This window comes from Eleutherodactylus coqui, chromosome 8, assembly GCF_035609145.1.
Source record: "Eleutherodactylus coqui strain aEleCoq1 chromosome 8, aEleCoq1.hap1, whole genome shotgun sequence".
Classification (NCBI taxonomy): domain Eukaryota; kingdom Metazoa; phylum Chordata; class Amphibia; order Anura; family Eleutherodactylidae; genus Eleutherodactylus; species Eleutherodactylus coqui.
This window is the reverse complement of record NC_089844.1, coordinates 161,121,085-161,146,016: the sequence shown is the minus strand read 5'-3', so window position 1 is coordinate 161,146,016 and position 24,932 is coordinate 161,121,085. Positions and strand designations below refer to the sequence as shown.

At 48.0% G+C, this 24,932-nt stretch overlaps 1 protein-coding gene across 1 annotated transcript in view; it reads left to right on the top strand.

Moving 5' to 3' along the window:
* Positions 1-1,224: 1,224 nt before the first annotated feature.
* Positions 1,225-24,932, top strand: part of LOC136577980 (uncharacterized) — a 95,429-nt gene continuing 71,721 nt past the window's right edge. Inside the window, exons 1-2 of the mRNA XM_066577891.1 lie at positions 1,225-1,936; positions 2,314-3,063. Coding sequence (XP_066433988.1) covers positions 1,225-1,936; positions 2,314-3,063 — 1,462 coding nt within the window. The remainder of the gene's footprint in view (positions 1,937-2,313; positions 3,064-24,932) is intronic.

Sequence of the window (24,932 nt, the reverse complement as noted above, 5' to 3'; positions counted from 1 at the left end):
CGCCCTTAGCGCGGTCTGCAGCACCGTCCAGACCCCAGCGCCGGACGCAGTACCAGGCCGGCCGCAGCACCAACCACCGGACGCAAACACCAGACCCCGGCCGCAGCACCAACCACCGGCCGCAAACACCAGACCCCGGTCGCAGCACCAGCCACCGGCCGCACCATCAGCCATCGACTGCTGCATCTTCCACAGGGAGCGCTGGCTTAAAACGCCAGATGCAGCTCCGGTTTCAGCAGCGGCATATTTCGGCAACAGGGTCAGCAGCAGCACCACTTTCGGTTCCAGCCTTCAAGCGGTACAACCTGCCCAGCGCCTGTTATTACTGGTTTCCACTTCAGCGCCCTGCGGACCACTGAGTGCTTCAGGATCCAGAGGCTCCAGCTGGACGAGGGAACCATGTAACAGCTGCAGGACCGGGTAAGCCCTGCCAAGGCAGCACTCCCGTGGTTCCCCCCCCCCTCCCTGCAGGTACTCACCTGTGGCAGTACGAGTAGCCCCCCCCCCCCCCCCCTCTTGCGGTGGAGGTCTCCTTTTCAGTACGCCATGTCTGACCCCAGATCAGAGAGTTCCAGCCCGGCTAAGGGGAGGGTGAAATATTATGCGTGCACCCTATGCAATACCAAGTTTACATGCGGTCAGGGGGACCCCCGCTGTGCAAAATGTCCCCCGGCTCGACCAGCTTCAGGGACCCCGATGCCCCCCGCCGACCCTGTGGAGCAAGGGGCCGAACTGGAATGGGCTAGGTTGCTTACGGCGGCAGTCTCAGGCCTAGCCAGTTCATCGGCAGCAATACTACGCCGCCTAGAGTCCGGTTCTGAGGTATACTCTCCGCAACACGCGCGGGGGAGATTACGCAAAAGGTGGAGATCCCGCAGTAGCGAGGACACCTCCCGGAGGTCTCGTCATGCTGGAAAGTCTTCCAGGCCCTCCAGGTCCTATCGGTCCAGGGACTCTTATCATGGCTCCCGGGGCTCTAGAGAGTCCATCCGGACATATCACCGATCCAGGCACTCCTCACGGTCCCGGTACTCCGCGAGACCAGCCCGATCCGACCCGGACTCCCCCCAGGCCTCATGCTCTTCGGCCTCTTAGAGTACGGCTCGAGCACAACTGCCACAATCATCTGCAGGGGATAGTAGTGGCTCAGAGGAGGGTGAGCGTTCAGGGATCTCGTCCCTATCGGATTTGGATGCTGAGCAGGTGTCGCGACTGGCCACCCTGATGGACAGCTTGGTGATAGCTGTCAAAGAGACGCTACAGGTGTCGGAGGAGCCGATGGAGGCAACCCCGGCTACAGTATATTTCAAACTCCAGAAACTGCCTCGACAGGTGTTCCCGGACCACCAAAACTTTGCAGATGTCATCGAAAAGGAATGGCAAAACCCGGACAAGCGGTTTAGACACCCGGGAAAAACCTGGGAGGTCACATATGTCTTCCCAGGTAACCTCGTGAAGAAATGGTTGGCACCCCCCAGTGGTAGATCCACCAGTGTCGCGTTTGTCCAGGGGCACGGCCACAGCCGAGGTCGCGACATTAACAAACCCACAGGAAAGAAAGCTTGCACGCTAGCAAAGTCAGCTTTTCAGTCGGCAGGCACGGCTCTACAACCCATTTTTTCAGCCGCCTGGGTAAGCAAGGCCTCCGTGGCCTGGGCGAAACAACTCCGGAGGGACATTCTGGCAGGCGCCCCACCCAGCGAGCTGGTGGAGGCCACGGATAACGTACAGGCAGGCAAATTCGTTTGTGCGGCAGAATTGGACGCAGCAAAATTTGCGGCCCGGGCATCTGCCGCATCAGTCGCAACACGGCGAACCCTCTGGTTGAAGGGGTGGTCGGCGGACACGGCATCAAAGATGGTCCTCACAAAACTGCCCTTTGAGGGCAACAGGTTCTTCGGGGCCAGGTTGGATGACCTAATCAAGAACGCCACAGGTGGGAAAAGTACTTCCCTCCCGCAGATACCTACAAGGAGAGAGAAAGCCCCATTGAAGAAAAGGCCCTTTTTTCGGTCTTTCCGCCGGTTCATGCCCCGGCCCGTTACAGGTCAGTGGCCCCAATCTAGAAGGGCCCCAACGGACCAGGGGAAGGGCCCCGCCTTTAAATCGAGACCAACCTGGCGGTCCAGGGCAAGAACAACCAGGGGCTCTGGCACGAAGAGCACAGCATGAGTTCCCGTCCCCACCCAATGTCAGTAGGGTGGGGGGCAGGCTCTCCCTATTCCGGGAGATATGGTGGAGCCACGTAACCGATGCCTGGGTGCGAGAAATCGTGGCCGTCGGTACTCTATCGAGTTCATGACTCTACCTCAGGATTCTTTCCTCAGATCCAGAGTGCCGGCCACCCCAGAAGGAGCGGTCCAATTACAACTGGCAGTGGAAAACCTGCTGGCACAAGGGGTAGTGAAACCAGTGCCAACTGGACAAAGGAAACTAGGTTTCTATTCAAACCTTTTTTTAGTGCCCAAAAAAGATGGCATGGTCAGGCCAGTACTAGACCTAAGACGGCTAAACCGGCACGTCAGAACGAGACATTTTCGGATGGAGTCCCTCAGGTCCGTGATAGCATCCATGGAGCCGGGGGAATTCCTATCCTCAGTGGACATCAGGGATGCATATCTCCACATTCCAGTCCAGGAGGCACATCAGAAGTTTCTACGCTTCGAGGCGCAGGGAAAGCATTTCCAGTTTATGGCCCTGCGGTTTGGCCTCTCGACATCACCGAGAGTGTTCACAAGCGTCCTGGCAGCGGTGATGGCACTCCTCCATGCAAGGGGCATAGTGGCCATCCCATATTTAGACGACATCTTGATAAAGGCGCCATCGAGAGACAGCAACCTCGAGAGCCTGCGCATCACGAATCAGACGTTGAAGGAGTTTGGCTGGATAATAAATCACAGCAAATCCTGCCTAGTTCCAGTGCAACGCCTGGAGTTTCTGGGGATGCTGTTCGATACCAGAAAGCACCAGATTCGGCTACCCCAAACAAAAGGGGAAATACTCCTTCGCAGTATCAGGTCCCTGATGCATGGGAGACTAGTGACCATCAGACAGTGCATGAGGGTATTAGGCCAGATGGTATCATCTTTCGAGGCCATACCATTTGCACAATTCCGCTCGAGGGCCTTTCAACACCTGATTCTATCACATTGGAACAGGTCCCTGCTGACCCTGGACCATCAAATTCGGGTGACACCTCGGGTCCGGGACACCCTAAACTGGTGGCTGAACCCCGGGAGGGTTCAGGGGGGGTCGAACCCTGGGCCCAAACCATTGGGTGATAATGACCACGGACGCCAGATGCTCTGGCTGGGGCGGGACTCTGGGGAGTCAGTCAACTCAGGGGCGATGGTCTCGGAGCGAGGCAAAACTCCCAATCAATGTCCTGGAACTACGGGCCATACGCCTAGCGCTCCAGCATTTCAAAGCGAGCCTCAAAGGAAAAGACGTTCGAGTGCAAACAGACAACGCCACAGCAGTAGCATATGTCAATCAGCAAGGTGGCACGCTGAGCACAGGGGCAATGACCGAGGCAGCCAGTATACTCAGTTGGGAAGAGAGCCACCTACGGTCCATCTCGGCAGTATACATTCCAGGCATGGACAACTGGGTGGCAGACTTCCTCAGTCGGGAGACGGTGGAACCCGGCGAATGGGGGTAACATCCGGACGTCTTCCAGGAGATCTGTCAGAGATGGGGCACCCCGGACGTAGACTTGATGGCATCCAGGATGAACTACAAAGTTCGTCCGTTCGTAGTCCGATCTCGAGACCCGCGGGCGGCAGCAGCAGACTCACTAACCATCCCATGGGGAGCCATCAGGCTCCCTTACATTTTTCCCCCGATCCCCCTCATCCCGAGGGTGTTAGGGAAAGTCAGAAGGGAAGGACGGCCAGTAATACTGATAGCTCCGGACTGGCCAAGAAGCTGGTATACAAACATCGTGGAACTTCTGTCCGACGTACCGTGGCAGCTGCCAGAGCCGGAAGATCTTCTGTCCCAAGGACCTCTCTTCCACCCGGATTCCAGGTCGCTACGTTTGACGGTGTGGCCATTGAGACCAAAATATTAAGAAGGCAAGGTTTCACAGAGGGTGTAGTTTGAATGATGATACCAGCCAGGAACCGGCTTCGTCTAGAATTTACTACTGAGTCTGGAGACGGTTTTTTGGCTGGTGTGAGGATCGACACATTCAGCCCATGCAATTTTCCCTAGCAAATGTCTTGGCATATTTACAGTCAGGCCTCGAGGCAGGGCTGAAACTGGGCTCGCTAAGAGGCCTGGTATCAGCTCTCGCGGTTCTCTTTCAGAGGCCAATTGCAAGTAGGCTGGCGGTGCGGACGTTCCTCCAGGGAGTCGCCCACGCATCACCACCATTCTGGCCGCCCACTCAGACGTGGGACCTCAATCTGGTGTTGGAGGCAATGCTAGCTCACCCATTCGAACCACTAAGAGAAGTCCCCCTGCGACTTCTATCTTGGAAGGTGGAGTTCTTAGTCGCAACCACTTCAATTTGAAGAGTTTCCGAATTGGCTGCCCTATTAGTAGAACCGCCCTATATGACGTTTCATCAGGATAAGGTGGTGCTAAGGCCGGTCTCAGATTTTCTCCCGAAGGTGGTCTCGCCCTTTCATATTAATGAGGATATCATTTTACCATCCTTTTGTCCAACACTGGTACATGCTAGAGAGAGAGCGCTGCACCGCTTGGACCTGGTAAGGGCGTTAACGATATACATAAAGAGAACCAGAGAGTTTCAGCTAATGGAGACACTTTTCATGATTACGGAGGGGCCCCACAAAGGATCGGCGGCCTCGAAGGTAACCATCTCAAAGTGGATAAGATCTCTGGTAACGGAGGCATACCGCGCCTCAGGGCGCTCACCGCCATTTCGTATTACGGCCCACTCCACGTGGCAGTTCGCCAAGGGGCCTCAGCATTACAGGTATGCAAGGCAGCCACTTGGACTTCCTTGCATACATTTTCAAAATTCTATAAAGTCCATACGTCGGCATCATCCGACGCTGCATTCGGCAGGAAGATTTTGCAGGCGGCGGTCCTTTGATCGCTCTGGACCACTCTTGTAAATAGCCCACCCCATTCTCTTTCGGGACTGCTTTTGGACGTCCCATGGTCTGGCTGTGGCCCCTAATGATACGGACGAGAAACGGATATTTTTTATATAACTTACCGTAAAATGTATTTCTCGTCACGTTCATTGGGGGACACAGCACCCACCCCTTTTCTTTTAAAGAGCAGTTGCTGGAACTTTCTGTTCGTCGGTCACAGATGGCGTAAGATTAGTCCAGAACATTATATGTTTGAAATGTAAAAAAAATATATATATAATAATAATAATAATAATAAAATGCATTGTTTTTGTGGACGTACTCCCACTGCTTGCATACAGACTGATTAGCTGAGTGCCTACAGGGGGGATATAGGGATATAGCCGGTGGGAGGAGCTAACACTTGTGCTTAGTGTCGCCTTCTAGGGCAGTGGCTATATCCCATGGTCTGGCTGTGTCCCCCAATGAACGTGACGAGAAAGAGATTTTACGGTAAGTTATACCAAAAATATCCATATTTCACCATCTGGATTCACCGCAGAGGAAGAAATGGTGGCGTCACCCGTGACAACAGATTGCCAATGTAAACCGCATAGTGGGTTACCCCTTTGAAAGGCCTACCCTCAGTTACTTAAACGGGTCCTGTGCTACCCTCAGGGTGAGAGATGGTAAAGCCCAGTGACAAGGCCCAAACTCTAACCCGCTGTCTCCTAGGCTGAGGGCCCGCTCCTCCAACGCTGCAGTTGTCCTTATTGCTATCAGGAAAAGAGTATGTAAGTCTGATAGGAAGGCCAATGACAATTAGGATGAGCATAACAGAAACTCAATGATCTTTTAACCCCTTAAAGATGTAGCCTTTTTTTCCATTTTTGTTTTTTCCTACTCCCTTTTAAAAAATCATAACTTTTATTTATCCATTGACGTAACTGTCTGAGGGCTTGTTTTTTGTGTGATGAGTTGCATTTTTTCAATGGTACTATTTAATGTACCACATAATGTACCAAAGAACGTAAAAAAAAATTCTAAGTGGAGTGAAATAATTAAAAAAAACAAAACGTCATCTTTGGGTGCATCTTGTTTCTACGGCATACACACTGCAACAAAAATGACATGATGGCTTTATTCTATGGGTCTGTATGATTTTCTGACGCCATCTTCTTATAGCCATACCTTTTTTATTTTTGTCTACATAAATGCAAGATGTCCTGTAGTTTCTATTGCTACTATTTTGGAGTACATATGACTTTTTTATCACTTTTTTATTACATTTTTTTTTTGGAGTGACCAAAAAAAACTGCAATTCTGGCATTCTTTTTTTTCTGAAGACATTCACCATGAGGGATAAATATGCATTACTTTGTAAAAGTCTGATCTATCGGACACAGTGATGCCAAATATATTTTTTCTTTTATTATTTAAGTTTTTTTCAAAAAACTTTTACCTTTTATTTTTTTTTATAATTAGTTAAAGTTTTTTAAACTTTTTTCATTAAGGGCTTAATAATTAGCTTCAATTATAGTTGGTGGAGCTGTGGCATTATTCTTGGGTTAAATATGGTGTGACAAAGAATTTAGTATTATTAGAATTACTAGATTGACCCGATGTTTGCAACGTGAACATAAATTGTTTTAAAAAATTGTTGTAAATGTTTTAAGAACTGCCGAGTAAGGATTTGGCTTGAACTGTTCGCCGTGCACGGCTTGGTGTTCCACGTTTTGGGGACATGGCAATGGTTAATTTGTGTATATTACATGCTGGCATGTTACACCACTTACTATAGTATATGATATTATGGAGCCCCCGGTATATTGGCGTATTGTGTGGTAATATCTTGTATTACCTCTACCCTCTCCTCCCCTCATATAGATACACATATACACCCACACCCAATATATATATATATATATATATATATATATATATATATATATATAAAAACACATACATACATATACATACATATACACACACATACCCCGAGGTCCAGACCACTTCTCCATGTGATAGCAGCAGGACACGCAGACACAGCAGCCGTCGTACAGCAAAAGGCAGGGGAAGCACAATGATGACATCATCACTGCACTCAACTCCCTGCCAGCCCATGCAGCTGCCTTCCTTCCCCTCTTCTCTGCTTCCTCTCAGGCTGGCCGCACTGCCAGCCGCATGATCGGTGCGGTGCTGCAGACAGAACAACCAGCTGGTAACGCACTGAATGTGCATATATATATGGTAAAGGGTGGCCTCTGGGCGACCACTGATGGTCTGCCTATGCCACTCACCTCTCTGTTTCTGCACCACTCGTCCTCTGTACAGCTCACCTCCCTGCACCACTCACCCTCTGTACCGCTAACCGCTTGTTCTCTCACCGCTTGCTCTGCTTAGCAATGGTTGACTCTCCCTAGCAGCGCATGCCCATAGACTTAACATAGGAGCCTTGGGCTTCCTTCAAAGGTAACTCGATGTACCAGAGTCAAATTTTATGATTTTACAGCAGCGGTGAGGGTGTCAATAATCTAATGACACCTAAATCATCCATGTAAGGTCAAGCAAAGGGGTCAAAGTGTGGTGCAGGAAAAAAACCCGTAAGGTTGTTTATATTAGATTTCCAGTGGTGGCGGTTATGGTTCTTTTGAGTATTTTGCTAGCAGACATAACTTGTTAAATACCGATAATAAAGGCGTTGGTTTACTGTCTATCCTCAAAATCTTATCCGCTTGAAAAATGATTGCGTCACTTCACTGCAGGCTGCAACCTTGAGAGTTGAGGAAGAACAGAAGAATTCCTTAGTTTTCACACTTTGGTTAGCCTGGGCTCACACAACTGTGTTTACCTGCAGGTTGCACACATATCATGTGTACTTTCTGTATGATGTCAATCCCTTTATAGTATTTTGGGGTATATACATGCATAATATACGCAAAATAGGAAATCTCACAATTTTTTTGTGTGAGTAATACACAAAAAGAATGCAGGTATAAGTGGTGACTAGAGATGAGCGAACGTACTCGTCCGAGCTTGATACTCGTTCGAGTATTAGCGTGTTCGAGATGCTCGTTACTCGTAACAAGTACCACGCGATGTTCGGGTTACTTTTTTACTTTCATGTCTGAGACGTTAGCGCGCTTTTCTGGCCAATTGAAAGACAGGGAAGGCATTACAACTTCCCCCTGCGATGTTCAAGCCCTATACCACCCCCCTGCAGTGAGTGGCTGGGGAGATCAGGTGTCACCTGAGTATAAAAATCGGCCCCTCCCGCGGCTCGCCTCAGATGCGTTGTGACAGAGATCAGGGACAGTGGTATTGTGTTGGAGCTGCTGTAGGGAGAGTGTTAGGAGTTAGTGTAGGCTTCAAGAACCCCAACAGTCCTTCTTAGGGCCACATCTAACCGTGTGCAGTACTGTGGAGGCTGCTTTTAGCAGTGTTGCACTTTTTTTTTTTTGGTATATCGGCCGTGCAGAGCATTGCGCCCTGCAGTAATAGTCCAGGGACAGAAGTGTGGAGGCAGGGAGAGCGTTAGGAGTTATTGTAGGCTTCAAGAACCCCAACGGTCCTTCTTAGGGCCACATCTAACCGTGTGCAGTACTGTGGAGGCTGCTTTTAGCAGTGTTGCACATTTTTTTTTTTTGGTATATCGGCCGTGCAGAGCATTGCGCACTGCAGTAATAGTCCAGGGACAGAATGGTGTAGGCAGGGCCAGAAGACATATATTATTGATTGAATATACGCAGTGGTCCTTATCAAAAAAATATAGGAAAAAAATCTATTTGGCCTGCCTGTCACTGTGCTCAGTGTTCTGGGTCCGTGTCTGCTGGGGGTAGTAGTTCTCCAAATAAATATGCAGCCAGCTAAGTGTTACAGCAGGCTTGCGCCAAATTATTTCCTGGCTCTGAAATCACCGCTCTGTTGCAGTTAAAAACAGTGCAACACTGCAGTTCCGTGACACACTGCAGGGACAGAATTGTGTAGGCAGGGCCAGAAGACATATATTATACATTGAATATACGCAGTGGTCCTTTTCCAAAAAATATTGGAAAAAAATCTATTTGGCCTGCCTGTCACTGTGCTCAGTGTTCTGGGTCCGTGTCTGCTGGGGGTAGTAATTCTCCAAATAAATACGCAGCCAGCTAAGTGTTACAGCAGGCGTGCGCCAAATTATTTCCTGGGGTTCCGTAAACGAAGTCAGCCTCCAACCACAGGCCAATAAGCGGCACATTTAATTACAGCGTTCTGTTTCTGCACTACTGCTAATACACCATGCTGAGGGGTAGGGGTAGGCCTAGAGGACGTGGATGCGGGCGAGGACGCGGAGGCCCAAGTCAGGGTGTGGGCACAGGCCGAGCCAGTGCGGTGGCCAGGGGTAGAGGCAGGGCCAGACCGAATAATCCACCAACTGGTTCCCAAAGCGCCCCCTCGCGCCATGCCACCCTGCAGAGGTCAAGGTGCTCTACGGTGTGGCAGTTTTTCACAGAGACACCTGACGACCGACGAACAGTGGTGTGCAACCTTTGTCGCGCCAAGATCAGCTGGGGAGGCACCACCACCAGCATGCGCAGGCATAAGATGGCCAAGCACCCCACAAGGTGGGACGATGCCCGTTCACCGCCTCCGGTTTGCACCACTGCCTCTTCCCCTGTGCCCCAACCTGCCACTGAGATCCAACCCCCCTCTGAGGACACAGGCAGTACCGTCTCCTGGCCTGCACCCACACCCTCACCTCCGCTGTCCTCGGCCCCATCCAGCAATGTCTCTCAGTGTAGCGTCCAGACGTCGCTAGCACCACTGTTTGAGCGCAAGCGCAAGTACGACGCAACGCACCCGCACGCTGAAGCGTTAAACGTGCACATTGCAAAATTGATCAGCCTAGAGATGCTGCTGTATAGGCTTGTGGAAACGGAGGCTTTCAAAAGCATGATGGCGGCGGCGGCCCCGCGCTACTCGGTTCCCAGTCGCCACTACTTTTCCCGATGTGCCGTCCCAGGCCTGCACGACCACGTCTCCCGCAAAATTGTACGCGCCCTCACCAACGCGGTTACTGCCAAGGTCCACTTAGCAACAGACACGTGGACAAGCACAGGCGGGCAGGGCCACTATATCTCCCTGACGGCACATTGGGTGAATTTAGTGGAGGCTGGGACAGAGTCAGAGCCTGGGACCGCTCACGTCCTACCCACCCCCCGAATTGCGTGCCCCAGCTCGGTGGTGGTATCTGCGGGGGTGTATGCTTCCTCCACTAAACCACCCTCCTCCTCCTCCTACGCAACCTCTGTCTTGCAATCAAGATGTGTCAGCAGCAGCAGCACGTCGCCAGCAGTCGGTGTCACGCGGTGTGGCAGCACAGCGGTGGGCAAGCGTCAGCAGGCCGTGCTGAAACTACTCAGCTTAGGAGAGAAGAGCCACACGGCCCACGAACTGCTGCAGGGTCTGACAGAGCAGACGGACCGCTGGCTTGCGCCGGTGAGCCTCCAACCGGGCATGGTCGTGTGTGACAACGGCCGTAACCTGGTGGCGGCTCTGCAGCTTGGCAGCCTCACGCACGTGCCATGCCTGGCCCATGTCTTTAATTTTGTGGTTCAGCGCTTTCTGAAAAGCTACCCCCACTTGTCATACCTGCTCGGAAAGCTCTGCGCACATTTCCGCAAATCCCACACGCACGCTGCCACCCTGCGGACACTGCAACATCGGTTTAATCTGCCAGTGCACCGACTGCTGTGCGACGTGCCCACACAGTGGAACTCTACGCTCCACATGTTGGCCAGGCTCTATGAGCAGCGTAGAGCTATGGTGGAATACCAACTCCAACTTGCGCGGCGCAGTGGGAGTCAGCCTCCTCAATTATTTACAGAAGAGTGGGCCTGGTTGGCAGCCATCTGCCAGGTCCTTGGAAAATTTGAGGAGTCTACCCAGATGGTGAGTGGCGATGCTGCAATCATTAGCGTCACCATTCCTCTGCTATGCCTCTTGAGAAGTTCCCTGCAAAGCATAAAGGCATACACTTTGCGCTCGGAAACAGAGGCGGGGGAAGACAGTATGTCGCTGGATAGTCAGAGCAACCTCATGTCTATATCTCAGCGCGTTGAGGAGGAGGGGGAGGAGCATGAGGAGGAGGGGGAAGAGACAGCTTGGCCCACTGCTGAGGGTACAGATGCAGCTTGCCTGTCATCCTTTCAGCGTGTATGGCCAGAGGAGGAGGAGGAGGAGGAGGGGGAGGAGCATGAGGAGGAGGGGGAAGAGACAGCTTGGCCCACTGCTGAGGGTACAGATGCAGCTTGCCTGTCATCCTTTCAGCGTGTATGGCCTGAGGAGGAGGAGGAGGAGGAGGAGGAGGAGGAGGAGGATCCTGAAAGTGATCTTCCTAGTGAGGACAGCCATGTGTTGCGTACAGGTACCCTGGCACACATGGCTGACTTCATGTTAGGATGCCTTTCTCGTGACCCTCGCGTTACACGCATTCTGGCCACTACGGATTACTGGGTGTACACACTGCTCGACCCACGGTATAAGGAGAGCCTTTCCACTCTCATTCCCGAAGAGGAAAGGGGTTCGAGAATGATACTATACCACAGGGCGCTGGTGGACAAACTGATGGTAAACTTCCCATCCGACAGCGCTAGTGGCCGAAGGCGCATTTCCGCGGCCCAGGTAGCAGGGGAGGCGCAGAGATCAGGCAGCATGTACAGCGCAGGCAGGGGAACACTCTCTAAGGCCTTTGACAGCTTTATGGCTCCCCAGCAAGACTGTCACCGGTCCCCAGTCAAGGCTGAGTTGGCGGCAGCACTGTAAAAGGATGGTGAGGGAGTACGTAGCCGATTGCACGACCGTCCTCGGTGACGCCTCTGCCCCCTACAACTACTGGGTCTTGAAGCTGGACACGTGGCCTGAACTCACGCTGTATGCCCTGGAGGTGCTTGCTTGTCCTGCGGCTAGCGTCTTGTCAGAGAGTGTGTTTAGTGTGGCTGGGGGAATCATCACGGATAAGCGTACCCACCTGTCAACCGACAGTGCCGACAGGCTTACACTCATTAAGATGAACAAAGCCTGGATTTCCCCAGACTTCTCTTCTCCACCAGCGGACAGCAGCGATACCTAAACAATACGTAGGCTGCACCCGCGGATGGAAGCATCGTTCTCTATCACCATCAAAAACGGGGACCTTTTCGCTTCATCAATCTGTGTATAATATTCATCCTCCCCCTCCTGCTCCTCCTCCTGAAACCTCACATAATCAAGCCGAACGGGCAATTTTTCTTAGGCCCACAAGGCTCAGTCATATAATTTTTGTAAACAATTTTTATACGTTTCAATGCTCATTAAAGCGTTGAAACTTTCACCTCAACCAATTTTTATTTTAACTGGGCTGCCTCCTGGCCTAGTTACCAATTAAGCCACATTAACCAAAGCGATTAATGGGTTTCACCTGCCCTCTTGGTTGGGCATGGGGAAATTTTTCATAGGTACATTAGTACTGTTGATACACCAATTTTTGGGGGCCCTCGCCTACAGTGTAATCAAATTAATTTTTAGCCCACCTGCATTACAGCTGACGTTACATCAGCTGTGTTGGGCACTGCAATGGGATATATTTATGTACCGCCGGTGGGTTCCAGGGAGCCACCCATGCTGTGGGTCCACAGGGAGTTGTAAATGCATCTGTTTCCACTTCTAAAGAACCCCAGTCTGACTGGGGCATGCAGTGTGGGCCGAAGCCCACCTGCATTAAACATGACATTACTACCTCAGCTGTGTTGGGCAATGCAATGGGATATATTTATGTACCGCCGGTGGCTTCCTGGCACCCACCCATGCTGTGGGTCCACAGGGAGTTGTAAATGCATCTGTTTCCACTTCTAAAGAACCCCAGTCTGACTGGGGCATGCAGTGTGGGCCGAAACTCACCTGCATTTAATCTGACGTTAGCTCTGCTGTCCAGGGCACTGCAATGGGATACATTTATGTACAGCCGGTGGGTTCCAGGGAGCCACCCATGCTGTGGGTGCACACGGAATTCCCATTGCGTAGTTGTACCTGCCTGTGACTATTTATAAAAAACAGCGGTCTGACTGGGGCATGCAGACACCTTGACAGAATGAATAGTGTGTGGCACATAGGTTCCCCATTGCTATGCCCACGTGTGCAGCTCCAGATGGAGGTGGCACAGGATTGGATTTCTCATTGTTTCTGTACAGCATTGTGGGCTATCGCCCCGCCCCTTTTAAAGAGGGTCGCTGCCTTGCCGTGCCAACCCTCTGCAGTGTGTGCCTGCTTTTCCTGTGGCAGACGCACTTATAAATAGACATGAGGGTGGCGTGGCATGAGGGCATCTGAAGGCTGGGCAGGGACAGTTTGGTGTGCGCTGTGGACACTGGGTTGGGGGGGGGTGGATTTGGCAGCATGTAACCCAGGAGAAGTGGCAGCGGAGTGTCATGCAGGCAGTGATTGTGCTTTGTTGGAGGTAGTGTGGTGCTTAGCTAAGGTATGCATTGCTAATGAGGGCTTTTCAGATGTAAAAGTTGTTGGGAGGGGGGGCACTCTTGCTGCTATTGTGGCTTAATAGTGGGACCTGTGAACTTGAGATGCAGCCCAACATGTAGCCCCTCGCCTGCCCTATCCGTTTCTGTGTCGTTCCCATCACTTTCTTGAATTGCCCAGATTTTCACAAATGAAAACCTTAGCGAGCATCGGCGATATACAAAAATGCTCGAGTCGCCCATTGACTTCAATGGGGTTCGTTACTCGAAACGAACCCTCGAGCATCGCGAAAAGTTCGTCTCGAGTAACGAGCACCCGAGCATTTTGGTGCTCGCTCATCTCTAGTGGTGACCCAATAGAAATTAATCGGCTATTGCGTGTTGCATGCAAGAAAATTGCGCACAGACAACATACCGGTGTGAACCAGGCCTTAGTCAGTGACAAATGCATTGAGGTTCCAGAGGTTGCAAGATCAGTTAACTCTTAACGTGTTCATTATTACTCATAACTTGTAATTATTTTGCTCCTGCCACATTTATTTGCAAGTTTGTAACACCAATCATTTCTACCAGATCATCATCAAGAATCCGCTCTGTTTCTGCTACTTATAAAGTAATTGATCCCGGTGCTCCAAAGGGGATGAAGAAAATCCTTTTCTACTGCTTCACTATAAAAACAGCGTTCCAGTTTTAATAGCTTCAGGTTGTCTGCTAGCGGAGCTTGAGGTGTAATGTATGTAAGTATGCTGGTAACACACCTAGGCAACTGTAGTGGTCCAGTACATGCTTTCCTGGTCCCCTCCATAATGACATACATATAAGGTCTTGTGTTGCTGCACTGTGCAAAATGTCATGTCATTCTGTTGTGTGTATTGCACAGCTACAGTAAGTGATGGGTTAATGTCTGCAAAATGTGAGCTGTCTGCCTGTGAATGCAGCAATTCTATCCTGTCACTTGGTATGAGAGAAGGTATAAATGTGAGTGCTTGAGAGTGGGAAAGAGGTTCCATGTTCTAGAGCTGCTAAAGAGAGAACGTACAGAGGCACATGGGTACACCTTCAGCCCTCGTATGTTGTAGATGGAGGAAGAGGGTAGGTTTTTCCAGAATGCATGTCTTCAATTCAAATGGTAAGTGAGCCCCAAAGAGCGAGAGTACAAGTATAGTTAGTCAAGACCTAGTGCAGAGGTACCCCGTTGTCTGTGTTTCACACTCAAGAGTTGTCTGAGTCCCACTGAGTGGAGGTACTTGTCTGCCGGAGAGTTGGTGGAGTGACCCTACCCCTTTTTCTCCTCTGGAGAGTTCCGAAAGCGGAACAAATGGCTGTCCTACTGGGGTCTCGATGGAAAGCGGGACACAGAGTCCCAAAGCGGGACTGTCCCACCTAAACCGGGACATCTGGTCACCTTATTTTGAGCGAATTGTGAGCGACAATTGTTAGGTGTAAATGGGCCTTTTGTGGTCAGTGTGAGAACTGCAGTATATTAGGATTTTCATAAAATATAGATTGTGACATCATAAGTATAAAATAAATCACCAAAAGCTCTTACAAATGTTTAACATAAAAGCTTGATTGCTACAATTTCCTAATGACACCTTCTCTGTGATGACCTGGACAAACTCCCAACACCATATAGTAAGTATACACTATTATTCCGGTAATACAATGTTCACGTATTGGAAGAGCCACAAGCTATTGGTGATAAATATATTGAGAGCCGACCCTCCTGTCATATATCCCACTAGCTGATATACCCGGCTTTGCCCGAGTTAAATTGGTACTGGTGTTTATCTGGTGTTCACACGGAAAATCTTATGAAGCTGTGGTTACTTTAGAAATACCGGGAAAAAAATATGTTCAGCATTTTGCATAGTTCTCTGCGTTACCCAGGAAATACCACGTGGAGGTAACCATGCGATGTTTCCTTTATATAAAATGACATCGGGAAGTGAGAGAATTAGATTACATATGTAAAATTTGGACACTAATTCTTTGGCGCTTAGAATTGAATATTTCATGTTCGGACCCAAAAACTTTTACAATTTAAGACATAATCAATGCCTGTGCCGAATTTCACGTTTCTATGACATTGGGAAGTGAAATACTTAGATTCCGTACGTAAAATTTGGACGCTAATTCTTTTGCGCTTAGAATTGAATAATCGAGTTAAGACCCATTAGCTTTTCCTATTTAGGACATAATCAATGCCCGTGCCAAATTTTAAGTTTCTATGACACCAGAAAGTGAGAGAATTAGATTCCGTACGTAAAATTTGGACGATAAATCTTTTGCGCTTAGAATTGAACAATCGAGTTGGGACCCATCAATGTTTCCTATTTATGACAAAATCAATGCCCGTGCCAAATTTCACGTTTCTATGACACCGGGAAGTGAGAGAATTAGATTTCATACGTAAAATGTGGACGCTAATTCATTTGCACTTAGAATTGAACAATCGAGTTGGGACCCATTAACTTTTCCTATTTATGATATAATCAATGCTCGTGCCAAATTTCAAGTTTTTATGACACCCGGAAGTGAGAGAATTCGATTAAGTACGTAAAATTTGGATGCTGATTCTATTGTGCATAGAATTGAATAATCGAGTTGCGACCCATTAACTTTTCCTATGTATGACATAATAATCAATGCTCGTGCCAAATTTCAAGTGAGAGAATTAGATTACGTACGTAAAATTTGGACACTAATTCTTTTGCGCATAGAATTGAATAATCGAGTTGGGACCCATTAACTTTTCCTCTTTATGATGTAATCAATGCCGATTCCAAATTTCATGTTTCTATGACACGGGAGAGTGAGAGAATTACATTCCGAACGTAAAATTTGGACGCCAATTCTTTTGCGCTTAGAATTGAATAATCGAATTGGGACCCATTAGCTTTTCCTATTTATGACACAATCAATGCTCGTGGCAAATTTCAACTTTCTATTACAGCAAGAAGTGAGAGAATTAGATTCCGTACGTAAAGGTTGAACGCTAATGCTTTTGCACTTAGAATTGAATAATTGAGTTGGGACCCATTAGCTTTTCCTATTTATGACACAATCAATGCTCGTGCAAAATTTCAAATTTCTATGACATTGGGAAGTTGGAGAATTAGATTCCGTACGTAAAATTTGGATGCTAATTCTTTTGCGCTTAGAATTGAATTATCGAGTTGGGACCTACTAACTTTTCCTATTTATAACACAATCAATGCTTGTGCCAAATTTCAACTTTCTATTACACCAAGAAGTGAGAAAATTAGATTCCGTACGTAAAATTTGGATGCTAGTTCTTTTGCGCTAGAATTGAATATTCGAGTTGGAACCCATTAACTTTTCCAATTTAAGACATAATCAATGCCAGTTCCAAATTTCACGTTTCTATGACACCGGAAAGTGAGAGAATTACATTCCATATGTAAAATTTGGATGCTAATTCTTTTGCGCTTAGAATTGAGTAATCGAGTTGGGACCCATTAACTTTTCCTATTTATGACATAATCAATGCCCGTTCCAAATTTTACGTTTCTATGACACCGGAAAGTGATAGAATTACATTCCGTACGTAAAATTTGGACGCTAATTCTTTTGCGCTAGAATTGAATAATCGAGTTGGGACTGCTTTACTTTTCCTATTTTGGACATAATCTATGCTCTTACCAAATTTCACGTTTCTACGACATCGGGAAGTGAGAGAAATAGATTCCATAGGTAAAATTTGGATGCTAATTCTTTTGCGCTTAGAATTGAATAAGCAAGTTGGGACCCATTAACTTTTCCTATTTATGACATAATCAATGCCCGTTCCAAATTTCACGTTTCTATGACACCGGAAAGTGATAGAATTACATTCCGTACGTAAAATTTGGACGCTAATTCTTTTGCGCTAGAATTGAATAATCGAGTTGGGACTGCTTTACTTTTCCTATTTTGGACATAATCTATGCTCTTACCAAATTTCACGTTTCTACGACATCGGGAAGTGAGAGAAATAGATTCCATAGGTAAAATTTGGACGCTAATTCTTTTGCGCTTAGAATTGAATAAGCAAGTTGGGACCCATTAACTTTTCCTATTTATGACATAATCAATGCCCGTTCCAAATTTCACGTTTCTATGACACCGGAAAGTGATAGAATTACATTCCGTACGTAAAATTTGGACGCTAATTCTTTTGCGATTAAAATTGAATAATCAAGTTAGGACCCATTAGCTTTTCCTATTTATGACACAATCAATGCTCGTGCCAAATTTTAAGCTTCTATGACATTGGGAAGGGAGAGATTTAGATTATGTACGTAAAATTTCGACGCTAATTCTTTTGCGCTAGAATTGAATAATCGAGTTGGGACTGCTTTAATTTTCCTATTTTGGACATAATCTATGCTCTTACCAAATTTCACGTTTCTACGACATCGGGAAGTGAGAGAAAGATTCCGTACATAAAATTTGGACAGTAGTTCTTTTGCGCTAGAATTGAATAATCGAGTTGGGACCCAATTACTTTTCCTATTTTGGAGATAATCTATGCTCGTGCCAAATTTCATGTTTCTGTGATATCGGGAAGTTGGAGAATTTTTGGCGAGTTAGTCAGTCAGTCAGTGAGTGAGTCAGTGAGGGCTTTCGTCTTTATATATATACTAGCTGATATACCCGGCTTCGCCCGAGTTAATTTGGTACTGGTGTTTATCTGGTGTTCAAACGGAAAGTCTTATGAAGTCGTGGTTACTTTAGAGATACTGAGGAAAAAAATATGTTCACCATTTTGCATAGTTCTCTGCGTTACCCAGGAAACACCACGTGGAGGTAACCATGCGACGTTTCCTTCATATAAAATGACATCAGGAAGTGAGAGAATTAGATTACGTACATAAAATTTGGACACTAATTCTTTTGCGCTTAGAATTGAATAATCGAGTTGGGACCCATTAACTTTTCATATTTATGACACAATCAATGCTTGTGCCAAATTTCATGTTTCTATGACATTGGGAAGTGAGAGATTTGGATTATGTACGTACAATTTGGACGCTAATTCTTTTGCGCATAGAATTGAATAATGGAGTTGGGACCCATTAGCTTTCCCTATTAATGACTTAATCAATGCTCGTGCCAAATTTCCCGTTTCTATGACACCGGAAAGCGAGAAAATTGCATTCCTCACGTAAAATTTGGTCGCTAATTCTTTTGCGCATAGAATTGAATAATGAAGTTGGGACCCATAAGCTTTTCCTATTTATGACATATTCAATGCTCGTGCCAAATTTCCCGTTTCTATGACACCGGAAAGTGAGAAAATTAAATTCTATATGTAAAATTTGGACGCTAATTCTTTTGCGCATAGAATTGAATAATCGAGTTGGGACCCATTAGCTTTTCCTATTTATGACTTTATCAATGCTCGTGCCAAATTTCCCGTTTCTATGACACCGGAAAGTGAGAAAATTAGATTCCGTACGTAAATTTGGACGCTAATTCTTTTGCGCATAGAATTGAATAATGGAGTTGGGACCCATTAGCTTTTACTATTTATGACATAATCAATGTTCGTGCCAAATTTCCTGTTTCTATGACACCGGAAAGTGAAAAAATTACATTCCGCACGTAAGATTTTGACGCCAATTCTTTTGCGCTAGAATTGAATAATGGAATTGGGACCTATTAACTTTTCCTATTCATGACATAATCAATGCTTGTGCCAAATTTCATGTTTCTATGACACCGGAAAGTGAGAAAATTACATTCCGCACGTAAAATTTCGACGCCAATTCTTTTGCGCTAGAATTGAATAATCGAGTTGGGACCCATTCGCTTTTCCTATTTATGACATAATCAATGCTCAAGCCAAATTTCCCGTTTTTATGACACCGGCAAGTGAGAAAATTACATTCCGCACATAAAATTTGGACGCTAATTCTTTTGCGCATAGAATTGAATAATCGAGTTGGGACCCATTAGCTTTTCCTATTTATGACATAATCAATGCTTGTGCCAAATTTCCCATTTCTATGACACTGGAAAGTGAAGAAATTACATTCCGCACGTAAAATTTCGACGCCAATTCTTTTGCGCTAGAATTGAATAATGGAGTTGGGACCCATTAGCTTTTCCTATGTATGACATAATCAATGCTCGTGCCAAATTTCCTGTTTCTATGACACCAGAAAGTGAGAAAATTAGATTCTGTACGTAAAATTTGGACGCTAATTCTTTTGCGCATAGAATTGAATAATCGAGTTGGGACCCTTTAGCTTTTCCTATTTATTACATAATCAATGCTCGTGCCAAATTTCCCGTTTCTATGACATTGGGAAGTGAGTGATTTAGATTAAGTACGTTAAATTTCGACGCCAATTCTTTTGCGCTAGAATTGAATAAACGAGTTGGGACCCAATTTCTTTTCCTATTTTGGAGATAATCTATGCTTGCGCCAAATTTCATGTTTCTACGACATCGGGAAGTTGGAGAACTTTTGGCGAGTCAGTCAGTGAGTCAGTGAGGGCTTTCAGCTTTATATATATATACTCTGCACATGAAGATACTGTATATACGAGAAGTAACAACTACAGCTAATATTTTCTGATTATGGACAGCAGCCTGGCATAGATGAAGAAGGGGTTAAGTCTGTGTACAAATATGGAGAGTGGAAAGTGAAAGTGCCGGACTCTGCTGTCTGGAAATCAGCTTTTAAGAAGTGCTAGTGTTCCTTCCAGGATGAAACAAAACTATTGGCGGTATAAGACTGACGGCATAAGGACAATCTTCTGTTTCCTGATCTTGTGTCACTCAGGTCAGTACGATTCTATAGGGGGCGTCTACTATGTAAGGTGACAGCACTAGGATCGTGGAGTACAAGGACTTCTTAAAGTTGTTGCAGTTTATTAATTGCTACATTCAGGTTAAAATTAGATGGAAATATAAGGAAGAAGCAGATGTTCATGTCTATAAGTTCTTCTTTTAGTTATAGTTATAGATCCTGTATAGTATGTGGACCTGCGCTCCGCCTCTTCTACGGTTTATTAATAGACTTAGAGAAAGGGCGCTTCATTGGCAGATTGTGTTCAAGTTGTTTCCATACAGGGGTCGGGGAGGGGGGGGGGGGGGGGGGGGCAAGCAAGCAGCAGCTGCATGATGCTGTATTCTATTTCTAGCTCAATTTCATAGGATGTCAGTCTGTAGTATTATAGTTCCACAGATTGGCTTATAAATTAATGGGTCACGCTGACGTACCTCCCAGCTGGCAATGACTATAAAGAAAGTCAATGGAAATGTCGCTTACTGTGCTTCATGGCAGTTTATTTAATTTTTAACCATGCCCAATCCCTGCCGTCTCCAACATACTGTCCCATATAAATGACATTAGTCCCCTCCCTTCAGACCACTTGAACATACAGTCTCATGTAAAAGATGTAAGAGGGGTAGCATTGACCCTCTTCTCTCTTGCAGAGGTAAGCAGCTCCAGGCGCCGCGAGTTAGGCCTGTTCCCTCCAGCCAGTGGGGTAGCCAGGAAGTGAGACAAGAAGAGGTGCTGTGAGCACCGAGTGTAAGCCCTGCCCCTGCTTGTGACGTGCTGGGCAGGGGGAGAGTTTGACAGGCACTTCAGAGAGCAAGAAAAGAGGCCCTGCCTCCCTTGTGACATCAGTGATAAATTAGCTAGCACATCTAGTCACTGCTGTGAAGAGGTGATTCTACTGTAGGGAAAGTGAATAGGGGCTCACCCAAATGCTGGGGAATACTCTTGGCACCCTGCAGGCACCATATAGAAGCATTTTGTCCTGTGCCACAAACTAGACGCAGCATGGGAGAGAGAGAGCAGCACAGCAGCAGTGACGAGAGAGCAAGGAAAAAGGGACCATGCAGCAGAGAACAGTGCACCCGGAGCCAAGTGATAGGGCAGCGAGAGAACCAGAGTGTCTTGATGAGCCAGAGGCCATAGAGGATTATGCATCACACGGAAAAAGGAGTCTCCCGTCTCACAGGGGACATGGCCCAGAAGAAGCTGACAGCGCCTTGGACCATGATAAAGATTAGAGATGAGCGAGCACCAAAATGCTCGGGTGCTCGTTACTCAGGACGAAATTTTCGCAATGCTCGAGGGTTCGTTTCGAATAACGAACCCCATTGAAGTCAATGGGCGACCCGAGCATTTTTGTATATCGCCGATGCTCGCTAAGGTTTCCATTTGTGAAAATCTGGGCAATTCAAGAACGTGATGGGAACGACACAACAACGGATAGGGCAGGCAAGGGGTTACATGTTGGGCTGCATCTCAAGTTACCAGGTCCCACTATTAAGCCACAATAGCGGCAAGAGTGCCCCCCCTCCCAACAATTTTTACTTCTGAAATCCCTCATTAGCCATGCATACCTTAGCTAAGCACCACACTACCTCCAACAAAGCACAATCACTGCCTGCATGACACTCTGCTTCCACTTCTCCTGGGTTACATGCTGCCCAACCCCCCCCCCCCCCCCCCCCCGCACGACCCAGTGTCCACAGCACACACCAAAGTGTCCCTGCGCAGCCTTCAGCTGCCATCATGCCACGCCACCCTCATGTCTATTTATAAGTGCGTCTGCCATGGGGAGGAACCGCAGGCACACACTGCAGAGGGTTGGCACGGCTAGGCAGCGACCCCCTTTAAAAGGGGCAGGACGATAGCCCACAATGCTGTACAGAAGCAATGAGAAATATAATCCTGTGCCACCGCCATCAGGAGCTACACACGTGGGTATAGCAATGGGGAACCTATGTGCCACACACTATTCATTCTGTCAAGGTGTCTGCATGACCCAGTCAGACTGCGGTTTTTTATAAATAGTCACAGGCAGGTACAACTCCGCAATGGGAATTCCGTGTGCACCCACAGCATGGGTGGCTCCCTGGAACCCACCGGCTGTACATAAATGTATCCCATTGCAGTGCCTTGGACAGCTGAGCTAAAGTCAGATTAAATGCAGGTGGGCTTCGGCCCACACTGCATGCCTCAGTCAGACTGGGGTTTTTATAAGTAGACACAGGCAGGTACAACTCCCTATTGTGAAGTCTGTGTGGACGAACAGCATGGGTGGCCCCCTGGAACCCACCGGCGGTACATAAATATATCCCATTGCATTGCCCATCACAGCTGAGGTAATGTCATGTTTAATGCAGGTGGGCTTGGGCCCACACTGCATGCCCCAGTCAGACTGGGGTTCTTTAGAAGTGGACACATGCAGTTACAACTCCGTGTGGACCGACAGCATGGGTGGGTGCCAGGAAGCCACCGGCGGTACATAAATATATCCCATTGCAGTGCCCAGCACAGCTGAGGTAATGTCATGTTTAATGCAGGTGGGCTTGGGCCCACACTGCATGCCCCAGTCAGACTGGGGTTCTTTAGAAGTGGACACATGCAGTTACAACTCCGTGTGGACCGACAGCATGGGTGGCTCCCTGGAACCCACCGGCGGTACATAAATATATATCCCATTGATGTAACGTCAGCTTTAATGCAGGTGGGCAAAAAATTAATTGGATTACACTGTAGGCGAGGGCCCCAAAAAATTGGTGTACCAACAGTACTAATGTACCTCAGAAAAATTGCCCATGCCCAACCAAGAGGGCAGGTGAAACCCATTAATCGCTTTGGTTAATGTGGCTTAATTTGTAACTAGGCCTGGAGGCAGCCCAGTTAAAATAAAAATTGGTTCAGGTGCAAGTTTCAACGCTTTAATGAGCATTGAAACGTATAAAAATTGTTTAGAAAAATTATATGACTTGAAAGCCTTGTTCGGCGTGCTTACGTCAGGTTTCAGGAGGAGGATCAGGAGGAGGAGGATGAATAGAATACACAGATTGATGAAGCTAAAAGGTCCCCGTTTTTGATGGTGATAGAGAACGATGCTTCCATCCACGGGTGCAGCCTACGTATTGCTTAGGTATCGCTGCTGTCCGCTGGTGGAGAAGAGAAGTCTGGGGAAATCCAGGCTTTGTTCATCTTGATGAGTGTAAGCCTGTCGGCACTGTCGGTTGACAGGCGGGTACGCTTATCCGTGAGGATTCCCCCAGCCGCACTAAACACCCTCTCTGACAAGACGCTAGACGCAGGACAAGCAAGCACCTCCAGGGCATACAGCGCGAGTTCAGGCCACATGTCCAGCTTCGACATCCAGTAGTTGTAGGGGGCAGAGGCGTTACGGAGGACGGTCGTGCGATCGGCTACGTACTCCCTCACCATCCTTTTACAGTGCTCCCGCCGACTCAGCCTTGACTGGGGAGTGGTGACACAGTCTTGCTGGGGAGCCAGAAAGCTGTCAAAGGCCTTAGAGAGTGTTCCCCTGTCTGTGCTGTACATGCTGCCTGATCTCCGCGCCTCCCCTGCTACCTGGCCCTCGGAACTGCGCCTTCGGCCACTAGCGCTGTCGGCTGGGAATTTTACCATCAGTTTGTCCGCCAGGGTCCTGTGGTATAGCATCACTCTCGAACCCCTTTCCTCTTCGGGTATGAGAGTGGAAAGGTTCTCCTTATACCGTGGGTCGAGCAGTGTGTACAGCCAGTAATCCGTAGTGGCCAGAATGCGTGTAACGCGAGGGTCACGAGAAAGGCATCCTAACATGAAGTCAACCATGTGTGCCAGGGTACCTGTACGCAACACATGGCTGTACTCACTAGGAAGATCACTTTCAGGATCCTTTCTTCCTCCTCCTCCTCCTCCTCAGGCCATACACGCTGAAAGGATGACAGGCAAGCAGCATGGGTACCCTCAGCAGTGGGCCAAGCTGTCTCTTCCCCCTCCTCCTCATCCTCCTCATGCTCCTTCTCCTCCTCCTCAACGCGCTGAGATATAGACAGGAGGGTGCTCTGACTATCTAGCGACATACTGTCTTCCCCCGCCTCCGTTTCCGAGCGCAAAGCGTCTGCCTTTATGCTTTGCAGGGAACTTCTCAAGAGGCATAGCAGAGGAATGGTGACGCTAATGATTGCAGCATTGCCGCTTACCATCTGGGTAGACTCCTCAAAGTTTCCAAGGACCTGGCAGATGTCTGCCAACCAAGCCCACTCTTCTGTAAAGAATTGAGGAGGCTGACTCCCACTGTGCCGCCCATGTTGGAGTTGGTATTCGGCTATAGCTCTACGCTGCTCATAGAGCCTGGCCAACATGTGGAGCGTAAAGTTCCACCGTGTGGGCACGTCGCACAGCAGTCGGTGCACTGGCAGATTAAACCGATGTTGCAGGGTGCGCAGGGTGGCAGCGTCCGTGTGGGACTTGCGGAAATGTGCGCAGAGTCGGCGCACCTTTCCGAGCAGGTCTGACAAGCGTGGGTGGCTTTTCAGAAAGCGCTGAACCACCAAATTAAAGACGTGGGCCAGGCATGGCACGTGCATGAGGCTGCCGAGCTGCAGAGCCGCC